The 19,244-nt window shown below is 40.4% G+C and overlaps 1 protein-coding gene across 1 annotated transcript; it reads left to right on the forward strand.

Moving 5' to 3' along the window:
* The first annotated feature begins 5,779 nt into the window (after nt 1–5,779).
* On the forward strand, nt 5,780–18,075 carry C11H16orf87 (chromosome 11 C16orf87 homolog). Its single transcript, XM_069026469.1, has 4 exons — nt 5,780–6,039; nt 9,580–9,676; nt 11,861–12,043; nt 17,525–18,075. The coding sequence occupies exons 1-4, from the start codon at nt 5,974–5,976 to the stop codon at nt 17,641–17,643; spliced, it is 465 nt and encodes a 154-aa protein (XP_068882570.1). The 5' UTR covers nt 5,780–5,973; the 3' UTR covers nt 17,644–18,075.
* Nucleotides 18,076–19,244: the final 1,169 nt, after the last annotated feature.

Consider the following 19,244-nt stretch of genomic DNA (forward strand, 5'->3'; position numbering starts at 1 on the left):
AATATTCCTATGACCTAATGTTACCTCCCTGAGTAAGAGCCTGGGCTGTAAATCAACCTTATTTGTGAATTGTTTTTGTAGAAGCTTCTTTTTACTTTCTTTTTCGTCACTTAGAGAGACTATGGCAAACCAGCTTCCTAATTTTAGGTGCCTAAATTAGATGGTTTGAGACTTGGGTTCTGTTCTGTTTTGGTATTTTCCTCGGCTGATGAAGAGCAAGGAAGCTGCTTTTGCTGTGTTTGATTTTATTTCATTACATACAATTATGTCTTGAGCCTTTTTTTGTCTTTACTATTTCTTCTTTCTAACAAGCTTCTGCTTGCCAGAGTGTTTAGTTTCACTAGTAATTTGCTCCAGTCCTTATTCTATTTCAAGTGCAATATTTTTCAGCACTTGCTCTGTGCTAATTTAAAAATAATTGCTGCTTGAGGATTTTAGTCAATTCATAGTTAACAAAATAATAGAGATGGGATGGTTTTGTGTGCTGAAGGAACATTCTTGAGGTAGTGCAGAAAACTCATTTGTTTTTGTTTCCAGTCATTGTACTGATTGTACTAAGAGCTTTTTCTTGTTTACTGTTCAGTTTGTGAAGGCCATGTGGAGTGTTTCTGACCCTGCTTGTCCTCCCTCCAAAATTCTGCCCACAGAATGACCCAATAGAGTGTTCTGTTAGAAATTCAAGTTCCAAGAAGTCCATTTTTGTTTACTTGAAGCTGCAGCAACTGTTGCAGGACATTGTATCTGATTTTTTTCCCCCCATATTTTAAACCTTTTTAACCTTTGAAATGTCAGGTTTTGGAGCCTGTATGTTTTGTCACATTACTTTTAAAGTTGTCATCAGTCGTGTACCTGGAAAGCCGAGTGCTCTCTGAATCTGGCGGTTTGATTGATAATTAACAAACAGTGTCTTGGTGCCTTTTCTCTAGGTTTGATAAAAAGTAGTTCAGAAGAAAATACTTCAAGCTGTGGTAAGACATGCCAAGGTTGGATTTACCACAAAACCAGACTAGATTTCATAGTAAGATTTAATCAAATTACCTGAAATGTTCAAATTTTAAATTCTAATATTTACATTCAGTGGATATAAGTAGCCTTCCCAGCTATCTTAATTCAAGTGTATTTCATGATTCCTTAGAAATCAAGGTTGAAATGCTACCCAGATTATTAAAAGCAAAGTTTGGATTGTAATTTGGAAACACTAATTTTGCTGGGGGCAGAACACAAGTTAACCTTTGCTCTTGGTCCACACACTGCTGTTCCACCCCCAATCCACCCCCCAGAAACAGCTGGTGTAGCAGAAAGTGTCCAGCCAGCACTGCCCCCGTGTCTCTGATTGATCCCCCACAAGTAAAGGTACAGATCCCCTGACATCTCTGTTTCTGCACTGGTCACAATCCAAGCAAGCCCTCAGACCTTGCTTGCAAATTTTATAAGGCTGCTGGTTAGTGTGTAACACAGGGCAGCCTTGGAATGAGGCTTGACACCTGCACTTTGCACAAGCCAAAATGGTTTTAGTAAAACATTGGAATTAATATATGCAAAACTGGAATTCAATAGTCTGGTTAATTTCCTAAGGTTAGAAATGCACACAGGAAACAAATAGGATGAAACAAAGCTTTTCCATGGTAAATGCAATATGAAGTGGTGTTAGAGAAAAGTATCTCTCTCTTTACACGTGGTAAATGTATCTCCAAAGGTTATTTTAATACAGATGGTTTCCTGAAAGTAAGTAGTGTAGGATGAACTTGCAATGTTGAGGCAAAGTTGTTCCTAAACAAATGTGCAAATCGTATGAACCCAAGTTTCAGACAAACCAGACATAGGAGGTGGAGAGTGCTGCTTACCAAGGTTCTTTGATCTCCATGTTGCATTCCATCTTTAGTCATAAAGACGCAGGCTGTTTTTTTTGCAGTTATAAGAAGCTACAAGAATGAATTTTGTATTGATGGTGCCGAGCTAGAGATACAGAACAACAGCAAATGTATAAATACACAGAAAGGTAGATGGAGACTTGGAGAAATAAAGGTGATAAACAGACTAACAGCTTCTCTCACATGTTTCCATTCTGACAGGCCTTCAGCAAGCTGCTTTGCCATGAATAGTTGCATGGTTTAAACCCCATGATTACAATAATGACATGTGGTAACTGAGCATTCATTCTGCTGCTGCTGTTTCATTGAAATAAAGACACTGGATAGAAAACTGCTCTCAATAGCTTAAAATGCCAAAGTGTTGTTAATGATATTTAGGAATCTTTGAGCACACTAAGTAAATGGAAACCACATAATGAAAACTAGATTTGTATAGACAAAAAGAGCAAGGTTTTCTGTATTCTGTTGTACAAGTAGAGAGGATGTTTTTTTTCCTGTGGAGTACTGCTCATGGTAGCAGTTCAGAGTACAAGCAGCATTTTCAGAGAAATTACTGTTCCTATTGTTCTTCAAACTGAACATAAATCTTTAAGGTTTGGTGCAAAATTCAATGCAGTCCCCTGCAAAAGTGCCAGTTAAGTGACTTCATATCTTAACGTTTAGCAACTCTCATTATCTCATGATAAGCAAAAAACAAAACAAAACAAAAGCTCAACCTCCTACCCCAGAACCAAATTCAGATGGAATGTTTAAAGTAGTCTATTGAATTCTCTTCGTAAGAACCAGTTGAAAAGATGCTCTATGAAAATGTAAGATTTTTGATGAAAATAAATTATTTTGTAGAAACCAAATGGTTCTGAACACCATGTGGATTTTAAAAGTTTCCCACAAAAAAGGCCTGATACGTGAGAATAAAATGTTGGAAGCCTTTTTTTGGGGAACAGTAGGTGCTACTGCCATTAAATAGTTTAAGTTATTGGTATTTTAAGAAAAGCTTTTTTTAAAAATCTGGGGCAGTGGCCCTTTATTCTCAGGCAAGCTTTAATATGCTCAGCTGAGCTGGAGGCAGGAGCCAGCCTAAGCCTGGGCTTTCTGAAACCAAGAGGCATCAATGCTTAACAACATTTTGTATTAAAAATTGCTTTGTAGCTGGGAAACACTCAATATTTAGCTGTACTTGGAGAGCGAACCCAACATTTGTGCTGCTTAAATGTTGTTCTTACCCAAGTTCAGAGTAATGAAATCTCAAAGGATTTATTAGTCACGACTTTGATTCCCTATGAAAGGACTCAGAGGGGACTCAGATTACAGCTGCCCTGAAGTCTACTGTTGAGAAACACAGTAACATTATTAAGTATTACAAACTATTGTTATTATCAAAATTACCAAAATCAGAGTAATAAAATAGGATTAAAGCTTGTTTGTATAATCAATGTATTTTTTATATAGTACTTTCTTCTTGCCAGTTGAATACTGTCACATTACAACTTCAATGCTTTCTGGTAACATTGCAAATATTATCATCTACCTCTTCCTATTATTTGTAATTTTGTTCTCATACATCCTATTCTTGTATTTTAGCTATAACTTAAGAATTCTCTAGATAGTACTTTGGCCGTGGAAAGAATAAAACCCCTGCTGATTATAGCTTCCCAATTAGGAAGTTGTAACTTAACCAGGATGTGTTTTATAACCTTTTTGACACAAGGTTGCACAGCCCTTTAGGAATTTAATTTCTCAGTTTGCTGTGTTTTGTCAGCACTTCGAGGCTGACAGAGCCCAAGGCTGTCAGCTGTCCCAGCAGACACTGCAGGAGAGTAGGATGCTTCCAAATTGCTTGGAGTGGTGAGCAGAAATACAACTCAGGAGTGCATCTCTCTCCCACTCTAAAGTGGATTATATATGTGAATTGTTCCTACTTTTTGTTTCCTTGTAAAATTATAGTTGCACACCAAAATACTGCCATTTGCAGGCAGTTGATGTGTCAGGCAGTGATGGGTGAAACATCTCAGGCCATTCAGCTTAGCTGGAGTTTGTGGTGACAACAGCCAAGAAAATAAGCCATCAGGTACTTAAAAAGTCAGGTGTAGCTTTTGATAAGACAGAGAAATCACATAACTTTCTTATTTTCTATTTTAAATTGGTATAAAACACATTTTAAGTGAGGCTTGGTCTTGCAAAGTGCCTCTCATTGACTCTGTTAAGATAGAAGGTACCTGTACCCTTAGAAAGGTATTTGTTGTTTTTATCTCAGTGCTGGATTAAACCTCTGAAATTGTGAAAAAGAAATAGTCCTGGACTTTCAGAACTCAAAATTAATGTGTTAAAAAATTAGAGTAACATGAAAAATACGTGTCTGGTAAATCAGTTTTCTAGCTGGGAACTATCTTGTTCGCATTCTGTAAGGAAAACATTTTTGTTTGTATGGAATAGTTGAACAGCTGTTACTGACTATAAAGAAAAACGGGGTTCTGTTGCTCCGTAAAGAAAAACAGGGTATTGTCACAGATCTCTGTGAGCTCTCTTGTATATTGATTATTTACTAGATACTGTTACTATACTCAGCAGAGCCCCCTGCTGTTATAAATCCTCCTCAAATACCTTTCTATGTTTTGCTATGTCTGGGCCTTATCAGTTAAGGAACAAAAATTAAAAATCCAAGTGTAAACTCAAGGTCCTGGTTGCATGGATTTGTTGTGGATTCAGGAGTGAAATCTGGATGTTGTGCCTACATAGGACACATCTGCATTTTGGTGGCAGTCAGAGTTTATATGGAAAATAAACCTGTCTTGTCTTTGTGTATCTCTGGAGAAAGACCTACGCCAATGGACTGGTATAGGCTGGAAACAAATTGCAGGGAGAACAGGGAAACAAATCCACCCTCTGAGTCATAACTTAAATATTGAGGAGGAAAGGAAAAGGGCAAATAAGCCAATCTGGTAATTGTGTACACAGCCAGAAACCACCACACACATGGGGAGCCTCAGTGCTCACAAGGACAGAGCAGGACGTTCTCGTGCCCTGTGTGGGAACCAGGCTCAAGGCAGAGACTGGTGGAAGAGGAAGACAAAAAATCAACGGGTTGTACTGGCACAGGAGAGGACATTGCAAACGATGTTTGATTCTTTATTCATCATACTATATGGGAAGTAAGGATGGAGAGGGCTGGCATGACAATCTGGAGGATATTCGCTGGGACATAAATGCATCAATGTGTCAGAAATTCAGGCCCTGCTGAGATAGCTGTTCCTGTTGCTCTGGTCCTGGTCCTGATACTGGTTTGGCAGTAGCATACTGCTGTCTGAGGACATTGTACTCGAAAACATCCCATTTGTGAGCGTGACCCCACTCAGAGGCATGGCCAGACACCCTGTTCTTGGGCCACCAGGCTGCCAAAGGCACCAGTGCAGCAGGTGATAAACATCCCCCTCTGCTGCGGCTTGTCTTTTTCTGAATTGAGATGGAGACTAGAGAAATGGTGTTTGGTGCTTCCTGACGGCATGGACATTTCAGTCAGCCTCCCGCCAATGCCGGGCTCCCTCATTCCGGGTTCCCTCATCATTCCGGCTCCCCTCATCATTCCGGGTTCCCTCATCATTCCGGCTCCCCTCATCATTCCGGCTCCCCTCGTCATTCCGGGTTCCCTCATCATTCCGGGTTCCCTCATCATTCCGGGTTCCCTCATCATTCCGGCTCCCCTCATCATTCCGGGTTCCCTCATCATTCCGGCTCCCCTCGTCATTCCGGCTCCCTTCAACCCCCGGGCCGTTCCCAGCGCGGCCGCCAGGGGGCCCCCAGCGCCACCCGCGCGCAGCCAATCCGGCGGCGCGGGCGGGGTCGGCCGCTCGCGCGCGCGGGGACAGGCGGGGCTTGTCTTCCGTCGGGGGCGCGCGGGGCTCCTCAGGCTCCTCCCGCCGCCTCCTGCTCTGGCCGCCTTCTCCTGTTCGCTCCTCCCGCTCCTCTCGCCGGCTTCTCGCTCCGCCTCCTTCCTCCCGCTCCTCTCGGCGGCTCCGCACTCCGCCTCCTTCCTCCCGCCGGCTCCTCCCGGGGCGGGCGGTGCTCCGGCAGCGGCCGTGTCAGCCCAGCCACGGCAGCAGCGAGCATGTCCTCCAGTAGGGCCAAGAAAGTGAAGATGGCCACCAAGTCCTGCCCGGAGTGCGACCAGCAGGTGAGCGGCTGCCGGCGGAGCGCTGGGCTGCGGAGGGCGGAGCGGGCAGACCGGCTCCGTGCGGCTGCGAGTCGATGTTTGTGTGAACTAGATGGTTGTTGCCTTTGCAGCTTTCGCATGGAATGCGTGTTGAACACCGCGTCCCTCTGGCAGGGTAGTGGAGTAGTTGTATTGTGCTGAGAGGTTTCTGCGAGGCTGCAGAACCGCTTGTTTATGTGCTGGTGTTGTTTAGTAACTGTGTGGTTTGTTAAAAATACAATGAACTGGGAGATTTATATAATGCAGTTTGCTCTTTGGATGACTGATGTGCCCAGGGATGAGCGGGAGGGGGCTCAGAGGTTTTGTTTTCTCATGTGGTGGTTCGGAAGCAGCGAAATCGAGACCCGTGGTGCAATTTGTGCCCTGTTCCCGAGTGCCCGCTGTTGGTGTCCCACTGCGGGTTCCTTGTGGGCACAAAATGGAGCTACTCACACGAGCGGCAGCTGCTTTGCACCGCTGCCGTGTCAGGAGCTTGTCTCCATTTACTGGGAATGATGTGAGTATTAAAAGCAGGCGAGTTGGTTCCAGCGGAGCTCCGAACAATGGCCCGGCGCTGCAGCGGCGGCCGTGGGGCTCGGCCGAGGGGCAGCGCCTGTCACATGCGCTCCTGGGAACCTCGGCTCTGTTATGTGACCCTGGAAAGTCACCCCTATTCACTGCTTTAGCCATACTTAAAAAAAAAAATTAGAAGTCTCATATAATTTTTCTCTACTTGCATAGCTTTAAAAAAAAATCACATTATTTGTTCTGACTTGCATAGTTTTTACAGTGTTCCTACTCATCCTGGCACAGTTGGGAGTGCTGAGCTGTGTGTGGGCGTCCTTTCATGTTTTAACTAACAGCTCAACCACTGCAAATGCACGTTAAGCACGTCACTGAAATACTATTTCTGAGAAAGAAATCATGTGCCAAGTTCTGGTTATTCCGTTGGTGAAAGGAGAAACGAAAATGAGTGAGAAGTCATATATGAGAGCGGTGGTGTTTTTGTTTGTTTTGGGTTTTTTTAATAAGTGTAGTGAATGTCAAACTACTAACAATAAGTAAGCAAACATTGCAGGCTTTTTAAGCTGACGTGAATACTTTCACTTTGTTCTGCACTTATATACATATCATGTGTTTTAGTTTTTGTCAATGTAGATTTTCTGTTAGCAACTCTTCTGTAGCTTACATGGATTTAATGTGCATATATGTTCTGCCTTGGCACACATTGCTCATAGGACCTTGTTTTCCACTGCCAAATACTTGAGAGGGAGCAAGGAACTAAAGCCTACAGTACAAGGGAACCCTTTGCAGAATTTAAGGAAATTCTCATATAATTCTTAAGTGACTGTATCCTGTACTGGTGTTTCTTAAATTCCTCCATAAGCAAGGGCTTAGCATTTGTTAGTGATTTTTTTCACTAGAAGTGGCATGCATGGAAATATTTAGACAGCCACAATTTTGGAGCGAAATATTGAGTATCACTTCTTAGACTTTAAAATATTTTTCTGTTGTAATTTAGATAAAATATCATATTTCAATATTTTCAAAACCAAAGCATAGCCCCGTTAAACTAGAGAGCCTGAAGTACTTGCGCTCAATCTGAGGAAATAATTATCACTTCTTAATTTAGCATCAGGTAAAATGTCTTGTATGAGAAAATGTCCTTTTTGTTAGGAAAATGTTAAACAGCGTGAAATAGTGTTTAGGACTCTGTTGCCTTAATTATGTTACAGGATGTTACCAGTGTGGGTCTTCAAAGGATAACCGAGAGGTTTGGTGATAAACCCCTTCCCCCAGAGCCCCCACCCTCAAATGGTGCACACCCCTCCCTACATGCTAAACCTGTAACACTAGAACAGTATTGTTCTGTTAAACACAGTTGAGTTCGTTGAAAAATACTGACTCTGTTCCAATCCCCTGGGGTGGCTTTGCCAAGGTTTTTTTTTACAACAAGCCTGGAAACGTCATTACTGGAGAGACCCAAGTGTTCAAAAATGGATTTAGCTGGAACTCCTTAAGAACACACACAAATTATCTTCTAGATAGTAGGACTTTAGTACTGTTACACTGACGTATGAACAAGGAAACAAGCGTGCACGCGAGTCTGCTAAATTCTGACCTTTAAGGTTCAATAAACCTCTATTGGACTTGTTTTTATTATGTCAGTGTCTCCATAAAGGGAATTAAAATCTCTAGTTCTGTAAAACCTGTATCAAAAAGTCTATCTGTAAGCTTTTTGTAGGGTGAAGTGCAGGAGTTCAGATGTGCTACAGAAAGCAAAATAATTTATTTATTCTGAGTAGCAGTTAAGTTCCCCTTTACAAATTCACATACAAATTTGGCAGGGTTTTTTGAATCAGTAGAACTTTGGAACTTGGTGCTTCTCCATGTCTGGTTAAATTGAGGAGGCAGTTGTGGTTCTGTGCTCCTGTTTGTTTCAGTGGACATTGGCAAACTTGTAGTGACCTGTCTTAAAGAATTATATTTGAGAAATTACCTCCTGCCTTTTTTTCCCCCCACTGTCATGCTTCAGCATGACTCCACTTTAATGTGTGTTATTTAATCTCTTCCAGATCTCTGCCTAAACTTGCTTTGATTTGTGTTTTCAGTCTTAAACCTAATCAAAGCAACATGGTGTATTCCTTAATACTCTAAAAGATCTCAAAAGATCTTGGTACTAAGGTAATGAGGTTTGTAGTTTATCAGTGTTGCTTTTTTAAAATTGCTGAGTGGATTTTTGTTATTTTTCATACTAAATGTGGCATTTCTTGTTTTACATTGTCATTTTCTGGGGGAGCATGCTGCTGCTGTCTGCTTAGCTGATCAGAGGCACTGTATTCTCTGAAACTCCTGGGCCTGCAGTCAGTTCTTGTCTGGCTGGGCTGAGTTATTTGCATTTTGAATTAACGAGGTTCTTCTGTACCCACCCGGCCTTGTCTGCAGCGCTGTGGCAGTGTGCTACAAATGCATCTGTTTTGCTTCAGGCTCTATTGTGCCTCTAAAGCTGCTCCTGCTCTCTAAAGGAGCTGCTTTCAAATGCTTCTGAAAGTGAATGCATTCACAACGTACGGTTTAACTCATAATTTATTTTTTTCCAAGTAAATAGAGGAAGCAAAACTGGAAATGTCTGACTGATTTGACTGCTGATATTTGAGAGGTCTGAAGAGAAATTGTAATTCTATTTTAATTCAGCCTTCCTTTAATGCTCTGTACTTTCCCCCACCCCCTTCCTGCCAGTCTGGGGAAAAGTAGTGCAAAGCAATCACAACAGCTGTACGTTTCAAGCTTGATTTTTAACAACTGCATAAAGAAAAAGCTTGGTGAGTGATTTACAGCCGAATCTGGTTTTACTGTGTTTAAATACAGTAACAATACAGGCCATAGTTTGCAGTACAGACTGAGTTTGAAGAGTTATCTCGGAGGACAAAATGTGAGTTACTAAGTGTGTTTTTTCTTCATGGGACAGGGGTTTTGTCATAATTTGAAATTATCTGAAAAATCTGTCTTTTGTTTTCCCAGGTTCCTGTTGCATGTAAATCATGTCCCTGTGGCTACATATTTATCAGTCGAAAACTCTTGCATGCTAAACGTGCTGAGAGATCACCACCCATCACAGGTAATACTTAGAGTGGGGGAGAAGGGGGCAACAGTTCTTTCCCCTTATTTCCTAGAGGCAGAAGATAGTGTTTTACTTCTCTGTGTAAATTGACTGTTGTCAGTTCACTTTCCTGTAAATTCGTGCATGGTAGACTTCGAATATGTTAATTTTTCTTGAATTTTGAGGAGGGGGAAAGCTGGTATTTTCAATCTTCCTTTGTACTTGTGATGTTGGCATTTATTCCGTGTATGTTCCAGGGGCACACATTGATCACTATGCAAAATAACCCCTTAGAGAATGGTTTGTGTTAATCCTGTTTTGAAACTAAATGTATAGAGGTCCCAAAATGATCTGATTTCAGAGTACATGCTGATTGAAGCTGGGTTTCCAGAAAATAAAAAATCGGTCATAATGTTTAATCTAAAACTGGGTGGGTCTTGCTTCTCTCTCCATGATTAAATTAAATAGTGCTTTTTTTGTTCCTAACTTCTGTGTCTTTTGTTGACGGACACAGTAAGAAGTCAGTTGAATGTGCATTCTGGCATGAATAGCGTTCTCTTTGTGTTCATTTTTATCACTTTCTCCAGTAGTAGGAATTAGTCAGAACAAGAACCTGACAGGGAAGTTACATATATTAAAAAAAAAAAAACCAAACAAAAAAACCCCCAAAAACAAAACAAACAAAAAAAAAAAACCAAAAAAAAACCCTGACCCAAACCCAGCAAATATCTGATGTATAGTATCTACTTTTTAAAATCATCTATCAGACCTACAAAATGGAAGTCAGCTATTTGATGTTTTGTATCAATGTTTTGAAGGATAGTTGTAGATTACCACTTGTAGGAATTAGGTGACATTGTGCTGAAAACTGAACTTTCAAGGTAGAGGAGGTTAAGAAATGTCTGTGGTAGGTTGTAAGTGTTGATCAATTTTCTTTCCTCTTCCCCCTTTTTTGGTAAAGTAGTTACCAAATAAAGCTGAAGGCCATAATCTGGTTGTATAATTCATCTTTGTACAGAGGAAATGCACCAGTTGAGGCAAAATGAATATATGCTGGGGGCCATCCTGCTGGAAAGCAGCTCTAGAAAGTGCTTTTTACTGTGAGTGTGACCAAGCACTGGCACAGGTTGTCCAAGAGGTTGTGGAGTCTCCATCCTTGGAGGTACTCAAAAGCCTTCTGGATGTGGTCCTGGGCAACTGGCTCTTGGTGTCCTTGTGTGAATAGGGGTTGGACAGGTTGGTCTGCAGAGGTTCCCCCTTTTACCTCACCCTGGCTGTGACACTGTGAAATGCAGGTTCTGTATCAGCATTGGTGACTGGACCCTGCTGTCCAGCTTGTACCCCATGTCTGTACCAGATTAATGGGACAACTGCAGCCAGAAGAAATCAGTTCCCCAGAGAGATACAGTAGGAGACTGTGTATGTCTATATTGTGCTCCTAAGGTAACCACAACTTCTAGAAAATGTTGTTTCAGTATTTTCAGCAGTACAGCTACTGCAGAGTGGTGCTGCAGCCTTGCAAATGTGCAGCTAATCCATGAGTGTGCTGTGGTGACTGTACTATTTTTGGCACCCAAGCTCATTAATTCATACTTAACTTCAGATAAAACTCATGTAAATACTCTTTTCTTTTAATGACTTCTATGTTTAGGAAAACAATACACATGTTCTGCATTGACCATGAGAAGGCCTTGTCATAGGGTGGGTGTGGTGGGACACAAACACTGTGTTTTGTGGCATTTACTGGCAGCACCGTTGACTCAGCATTTGATTTGTCTGAGCAGCAGCAATGATTTCATTGTTAGTGTCAAAAGAAGCCCAAGTGCTGTGGTGTTTGCCGTATGCCGTAACTTTTTCTAGTGCAACAGATACAATGGGCTGTCTTAAAGGCTGTGATGTGTGCAGTTTGTGTTCCCATCTTATTTGGGAAACAGCTTCTTGTGTACCAGCAAACATCTCATGCTGCAAAATGCATGTGAAGTAATTAAAGGCTTGATCCTTGTAACTAAGAAGTGAAGCATCCTTCTGGATCTGACACCTTAATTTCTGCATGGATATCATGCAGATGCAATTGATCTGTAAAGGTATAGGCATCTGACCACTATAAAGGAAAAAGTTGATTTGTGGGGTAAGCATTAAGAGTAAATTAAGAACAAAGGTGAAAACAACCCTGGATCATGCCATTTCTGTTCATTTGCACAGAAAACAAGAGTGAGGCCAAAAGGAGGCGGACAGAGAGAGTTAAGCGAGAGAAGATTAATTCTGCAGTAAATAAAGATTTAGAAAACCGAAAAAGATCCAGGTCTAACAGCCATTCAGATCATAGCAGACGAGGAAGAGGAAGACCTAAGAGTGCCTCAGCGAAAAAGCACGAGGAAGAAAGAGGTATGAATGCTGGAGAAATGTTTGTTGGATTTTCTATTTGTATCTTTTTAAAATCAGTAAACCTTTATACCATTCAAACCATTTAGCTAGACTAGTACCTGATACCTTAATGTGGGGAAGGAACTGTTTTGCATCTGTAGAGACCTCTGGTTTTATGTTTCAGTGTCTGATAAAACTAACTACAAAGATCTAAATCTGTATTTTTAGCCACTGTATCAAGTTTCAACATGTAGCTTGAAAGCCATTGGACTGAAGTGCTAAGTAGGTTTTTTTTGTGTGGGGTTTTTTTTTGTTGTTGTTGTTGAGGTGCTCCTGCTCTATATCACAAGGACAAACCATATAATGATATCTGTTGTCAGAAAGGGGATTAGGATAACTGGATTACTTAAAAAGTTTCTTGAAACCTTTTGGGGGGGTCAAAGTAAAAAAGGCATCTTGAATCAGTACTATGACCTCAATTTTGATCCCGTGTTTCTAGAGGAAAGAATGCCTCCTTGCCTGTTAAGGTTCCTTGGTGACCTGCTGTTTTTAATCATTATACAGTAAAGAAGCTGTTACGTGACTAGAGTAATTCTAGAACCACTCAAGAATGTAACTGTCGCTTAGGGTTCCTCTTGTTTTAAGAGCCTATTGACACTGCATTTTCTAGCTGTGTTTTTGGAGATAGTAATTTTAGATGTGAGTTATGAATCCAAAACTTAGCATGGACTTAAAAAGGTTGGAAGACAGATAAAAGGGGAATAACAAGACTTCATACAAATATTCAAAAGATACTGTTCGTGAAAACTCCTGAAGCCTTGAAGTATGTTATGGCATAACTCAGAAATGCAATTATTTTTTCCCTTCTACCTTACAAAAAAAAGGGTGTTGATCCATGTTGAAAATTCCTTTAATTTCTGACTTTTCAAAACCAATTTTGATATCTCTGCTGTTTAATGTAAAACTTTCTTAATGTTTCTTTAATGTAAAAACCAAGTATAAATTTGGATTTATTGGAGGTTTTTAAGTGTTTTCAATGTGGGAAGAGGAGGTGGAATTTCATTTCTGTATATTGTCCAGATGGCAATTGTTCTACTGTAATAGAAATGTACTTGTAGTACCTAATCTCTTCACTATTGCACAGAATTTAATGATGTGTATAGCTTCCCTATTTGTTACTGACCCAAGCTGGACTTTGCCTGGTAGCTTTAGGATCCTATCTAGGCATTTAATTTCCAGTCTAGTTCACAAACAGCATTGGTTTTAAAATTCCAGCAAGCTTGGGTTGCCCTATAAAAGTGAATGTTCTTTTCTGTCCCCTGACAAAGACCAAAGCAACCTAAGCAACCAAAGGAAAAGATTAATTCTCTTTAGACATGTTTTATAGTATCCAAAAAGCAAGAGTTTGACAGCAGGAGGGATATTTAGAGAACATGTTTTCCTATCCAAAACTAGGCTGAATATTTCTAACCTCTTGCTGCAGACTCTGAAGTGTGACCATACACCAGTGCTTTGAGGTAGAAAACTCAGGTAGAGATATGGATATAGTGGGATCTTTGCATAAGAGTGTGTGTGGTGTGCCTCTTCTTGGTGTTTTTTTAAAGTTGAATCTCACTTGATAAGGTTGCCTTCATCTTCTTGTGCTGTTTTTACCATCCCCTTTACTTGATCTTGTGATGGCTGTTTCTTCCTCAGCCTCTTGTGCAGAGCTGGTGCAGGGATTGGGCTGACACCCGTTTGTCATAGTCTTTGCTCCAGTACAGCACATCTTATTGTTCAGGAGTAAGTAGGCTTAAAATATTTTCCTACCTCTGACTTCTGGTTATGTCAGACTATAGTGTGTTTAGACCACCATAGGGATTATCAGGAAGAATAAAAAAAAATTATATATAAGGCTGTCACGGCTATAAAAACAAATTCAGCAGGGAACTCGTTCTTTTGTAAGTAATTACTAAAATAGGTTTACACTGACCTGTCCCTTTTCAAGTTGCATACAAAATTGATACTACAATGTGTGGAGTAGTTAGTGGGAACTGTAGAAATATTATTCCTTTACCACACCTGCTGCTTGATAGTGTTGTTTGTGTATATTAAGCAACTGTAATTCTACTAGAGTTAAGGTGGTTTTTGTGTGAGTGGTTGCTAGTCCTTGTAGCAGCGTGTCTAGTGTTGAAAGTCAGCTCTGGAGTGCAAGATGTCAGCTTAGTGTGTTAGACTTTAAGTATCTTATTTCCTTGCCTGTTGTATGTCTCTAGGATATTTTGGGTACGTGTTACTTGCCACAGAGGTTGTGCTGTCCTTTTGCCCCAAAGACTTGAAAAGAAGCCACTGCTTGCATGGGTGTTTAAATAGTTAGTTCCTAATGTATTTGTAAATGGAAAAACAGGCAGACAGAAAACACCTGAGTTGTAATGACATGGAAGAACAGATTATCTGTACATTTGAAGACCATCTAGCTCTGAAAATTTCCTTCCTGAAGACCCTCATGACATCTGTAGCTTTGCTTCCTTGCTTGTCATGCTCTTTCATACACAGTGTGCTTGTTCCCAGTTATGTCTGTGCCTTTGAGTGGTTCTTTTGTGTCCTTCGTGACTGGCTCACATTAGAGCAGAGAGCTGCAGCAATTAAGAAGAATAGAATAATCAAAAAGGCTTTTTTAAACAAGCTATTTTCCCTGCAGATTTAGCAAGAAGGCATGGAGGGGGAGGAAAGAGGAAGCAGATGTAGATTGAGGGGATATGGCAGTACTGGGACCAGAAAATCGTCCTGTCACATGTTTCAGAGCCATGTGATGACCCTGGGATATAGGAACTTCTTCCTGCAGGCTTGGCTTGTCAAAATTCACTCAATTTCTTTGTCAGATGTACTATATTGTATTTTGAAAATACAAACACTCCATAATAATTTGACTCTGATTTTGTTGTGCGGGTGTGTTCTTTGTTTTACTATGTGGGACTGTGACACACACAGCTAGGTTGGTTCCCAGGCTGCCTTGTTATCTGGGTAATAATACCTCTGGTTGTATTAAAGCAAACAAAAACACTTGTATGCTGGAGGAAGTGGTCTTGGTTATTCTGAAAGAGGTTACCAGCAAGTAAGTCTCAGTAAGTGTAATCTGTAGATTTGCTGAAGCAGACTTGTTACTTAGCAAGACAAATCTTCATAAAGGTATATACATACATTTCAGTATCCTGATAAAACTTAAGCTGAATACATTTTCTTGATGGAAGTTTTCTTTTTCCAGTAATTTTCAGCTGGATTACTCAAACATTTGCTTGCCCAGTGTGCATATTTGAAGTAACTTGCTGCCTTGAAAAATGAACCCATACAAAATTTGTGAAGGGGGAGGTCCACACGTGATTTACACATAGTCACTGTTCTAAGGGCTGTGGTATAAGTGGGTTGCAGGAGATCTGGGGGTGCAAGAGATGTGCTCCAGAAAAACTATTTTTGCCTAAATAGCCTCTCAGTTGTATAACAAACCCCTTAGTATTCAATGTCTTACTATCTTACAGAAACACAATACCATTTTTCTTTTGCTCATAATAGAGAAGTGAGTCAAAACTACTCTCAGATAAGACTGAAGTGGAAAGTTTTCAGAGTGTGTGTGGAAGTTGAGGTATCCTATGAGTAGTGTATGATAAAATGTCATGCGGCTGTGAGCTCTTCACTTGTTACTGATGAGAACTACAATTGTCCTGAGAGTGCATGAAGCTTACACACCTGTTAATCCCTGATACTCTTTGATACCAAGATTTCAGTAAACTGAAGTCTCTCAGGATAAGGCTGATCTGAGAGGACAGGGAGGAAGAGAAACGGAAGTCCACAGTCGGTTAACAGCAACCAGGGCGTGGTACAGGGGGAGTATTTTTAATTTTGCTGGGTGCCAATATATTCAAGTTGTGGCTGGATTCGTTTGAATCAGGAAGCATGAAACAAGGGGTGGGGCTTAGATATGAAAATAGAAGAGGTTAATGTGGAATAACCAGTGTGTGTAGTGTCTGTGCTCTGAACAACTCCCTGCACTGTTAATTTTTAAATGGTGAGAGGGAGGAAGCTGAGCAGCCCAGAGTGTGCATACAGAAACTGATTTGTCTTAAACTGTGGGGTAGGACTTGCAGCGAAATTCGGTTTCAAACTCATTTCAAACTCAATACACTAGAGGATATTGTCTTGCATAGCCAGGAAGTCAGCAAAAAGCTGGTTTCTGCTGTTTCTCTATCGGTATTACGTCAGAACACAGTGGCAAAGGATTTTTGAGGTTTTACCACATAGTTGTTTAGCACAAGGACTTGATTTCACATGGAAGGCAGTCTGCTGGAATTCTCTCCATAGCTGTAACACAAATGTGAAGCCTACTCTAAAACCATTGTTATGAATGTGAACATTGAAGGCTGTGTGGGTAGGTGGAGATAGGAGATGCTGGTGTCTTTTTTCCTCATGGTGCTTTCCATTATTGTCCTTTTCTTTGGCTTTCCCATGCTAGTTTAGGTGTCTTGGTGGAGCAGTTGCTAGAGTGAACATGTGTGACTGTGTGTTAGTGAGACAGGGGGATAATGAGTCCAGGCCACTGTGGAACCTGGATTGGAGATGGAGTTCTACAGCTGAAAGCTCTGAACATATTTCTCTCTTGTGTTTGCAAGCCTGGTATTCTGTTGACAAAACTGTTCCTTTGTTGGCTTTTTTTTTTTAACAATTTGTGTCAGCTACCTGTGGCTAGCTAAACTGGGATAGAACTACTCATGATCTGGAGGAGGTGGTATTTATAAAAGTGGTATTTCTCAAATTGTACTATTTTATGAATTTTTGTAGTGTAACTTAGTTTATTTGAGCACTGCAGTATGTAAACTTTTTGATGGCTTCCTGTTGTGTGTCTGTGGCATTGAAGCAAGCCAGCGTCAGCACAGGGACCTCATGGGCTTTTACTTGCTCAGTGCGGTGTTAGCATTGTTCTACAGCTGGGATAAGATGGAAAGTCTGTAGTGTAGAAAGTCCAGAAATGTGCATGATGATAAATTTGGAGCCTGACTTTGTCCAAGTATCTGCTCTTTGGCCTTTGACACTGTCATTAAACTCTCAGGTTTCTTTCATGTAGTTGTAAAGTAAGGGGGCAAATGTTATTATGTTTAATGAGGATATTGTGAAATAACTTTGTTTCTTGGATGGAAGGTGTTCATGTGAAAGAAAAAAACCCAAACCACTAAAACCAAAAAAACCTGAAGGAACACTTGAATACGTGTTTATCTTTATGTTAGCGACTCATTCTTCCTTCATCGTTAAAAAAAAGAAATTCATTCATGGTTGGCTGACTCATTCTGTGGCTCTTCCAGCACCTTTGTGTGCCTCCATTACTTCCTCCTCTTTCTCACTCCCTTTGTGCATAGGAGTTGATTGTCTAACTTCTGTTCCACTACTTCACATGATTTATTAATTTCTGTGTAACTTGCGTTAACTTCAAATAATGGAAAAAGCTTCTAATAGTGACTTTTTTTTCTTCTACAGAGAAACAAGAAAAAGAAGTTGACATGTATGCTAACCTTTCAGATGAAAAGGCTTTCGTATTTTCAGTGGCCTTGGCGGAAATAAACAGAAAAATTATCAATCAAAGACTTATTCTGTAACTTGTGAGCACAATCTGGTGCAGTTTTATGCAGGATGGCTAGCAGATTTCCAAGGTGCCGTGGACTCTCGGAAAGTGTGTTGTCTGCACCAACAACGACCACAGCATTTCCTGTTAAAATTCTACTCCTGTTCTTGGAAATCAGATTCTGTCTCTGCAAGAAAGTGGTCACAAGATTGTGCTGTGAAAAATCAGAAAGCAGATATGTTTTACGCCTTGAAGACAAATGCTAGACAAATGCACAGAGAGACTGCACCCATTCCAGAGCACTTCTTTTGAATTTGCTGCCAGAAATGCAATATTTTAAATATTTTCAGAAATAAATGATTTTCCTTTAAAATTATATATTTCAGATTTTTCAACTATATTGCAGTTTACATATGTACAGTTCACATAACTTTTTAATAAATTGATATTCCAATATTTTATTGAACTGAGAATTAAGTGTATTTGTGATACTCAGGGTGTGTTGGTTTTAATCCTCTTACAAATCTGGTATTCATCCTAGGTATGACTTCAGTTTTACATTTCTTAATAGGTGTGATATAATTCTGATAGGAAGAAAATTAAAGTGGTTTAATGTGGGGGGATTATTTTGTTAGACAACTTCATATTGTTTATGAATTATCTCTAGAAAATAATTTCTTGCTACATAGAGCTGTTTTTTAAAAATCATATGCTTTGGGGGGGTCAGACTCCTGAAGTTTGAGAGCCAAGCACTTGTTTTGTAACAATTACTTGCTGAATGTCTGCCTTGTCCGGCTGGTGTGTTCTTGTCCCATATTCTTTCTTGGCCCATTATTTACTGGAGAGGGAGAGAAGGAGACACCAGAAATGTAGATCTGCAGTTGGCATCTTGTGACTGGTGTTTCCAAAACATGAGGGTGTGGTGACTCCTTTTACTCCCCATAGCTTTTTATGTCTGTGTTTTAAAAGCGTAGTTCTTATTGGTATTGTGTTTGGATTGCTGACTGTAAATACCAAAGCAAAGTCTACCTGAGTGTGCAAAAATGAGCTGTTTTGATAGAAATAGTTCTGCGGAAGACATTCAACAAAGTAGTCTTTCTTAAAGTGGTATAGTGCAATTGGAGCCAAAACTCTTCCTTTAGGAACTATATGGGGGTTTTGTTTTACCAAGAAAAAAACCCCAAAGCCTCAAGCTATGTAAACTCCTGAGGTAGGAGGTAATTACATTAATAAAATCTGACACACTGGGGTTTTGTCACCTTTCATTTGCTCTTTTCTAGGAGGGGAAGTGCAACTAAATGTCTTTTTCTTCAGTATTAGTGGTGCTTTTTCAGTATCACATTGAGTAGTGAGAATTGCCTAATGAGGTTCTGCTGCAGAACTGATCTCTGGGTGGAGGCCAAGATATTTATTAATAAAGCTGGACTATCAAATACTGGCTATTTATTAGTTAGTGATTAACAGAAGGAGCCGTGATAGCGTCAAGTTAAGCCACAAGGCACTGATCACATGCAAACTGTGTGAGTAAAAGCAGGAAACATGGAAAGTGTTTTTTCATTCTTAACTCCTAAGGAATAATTTGCATCCTTATTAACACTGGATGAGAGAGATGGTGTGGAAATGTGCTTAAGCCAC

Source organism: Aphelocoma coerulescens, chromosome 11 (genome assembly GCF_041296385.1).
Source record: "Aphelocoma coerulescens isolate FSJ_1873_10779 chromosome 11, UR_Acoe_1.0, whole genome shotgun sequence".
Lineage (NCBI taxonomy): Eukaryota > Metazoa > Chordata > Aves > Passeriformes > Corvidae > Aphelocoma > Aphelocoma coerulescens.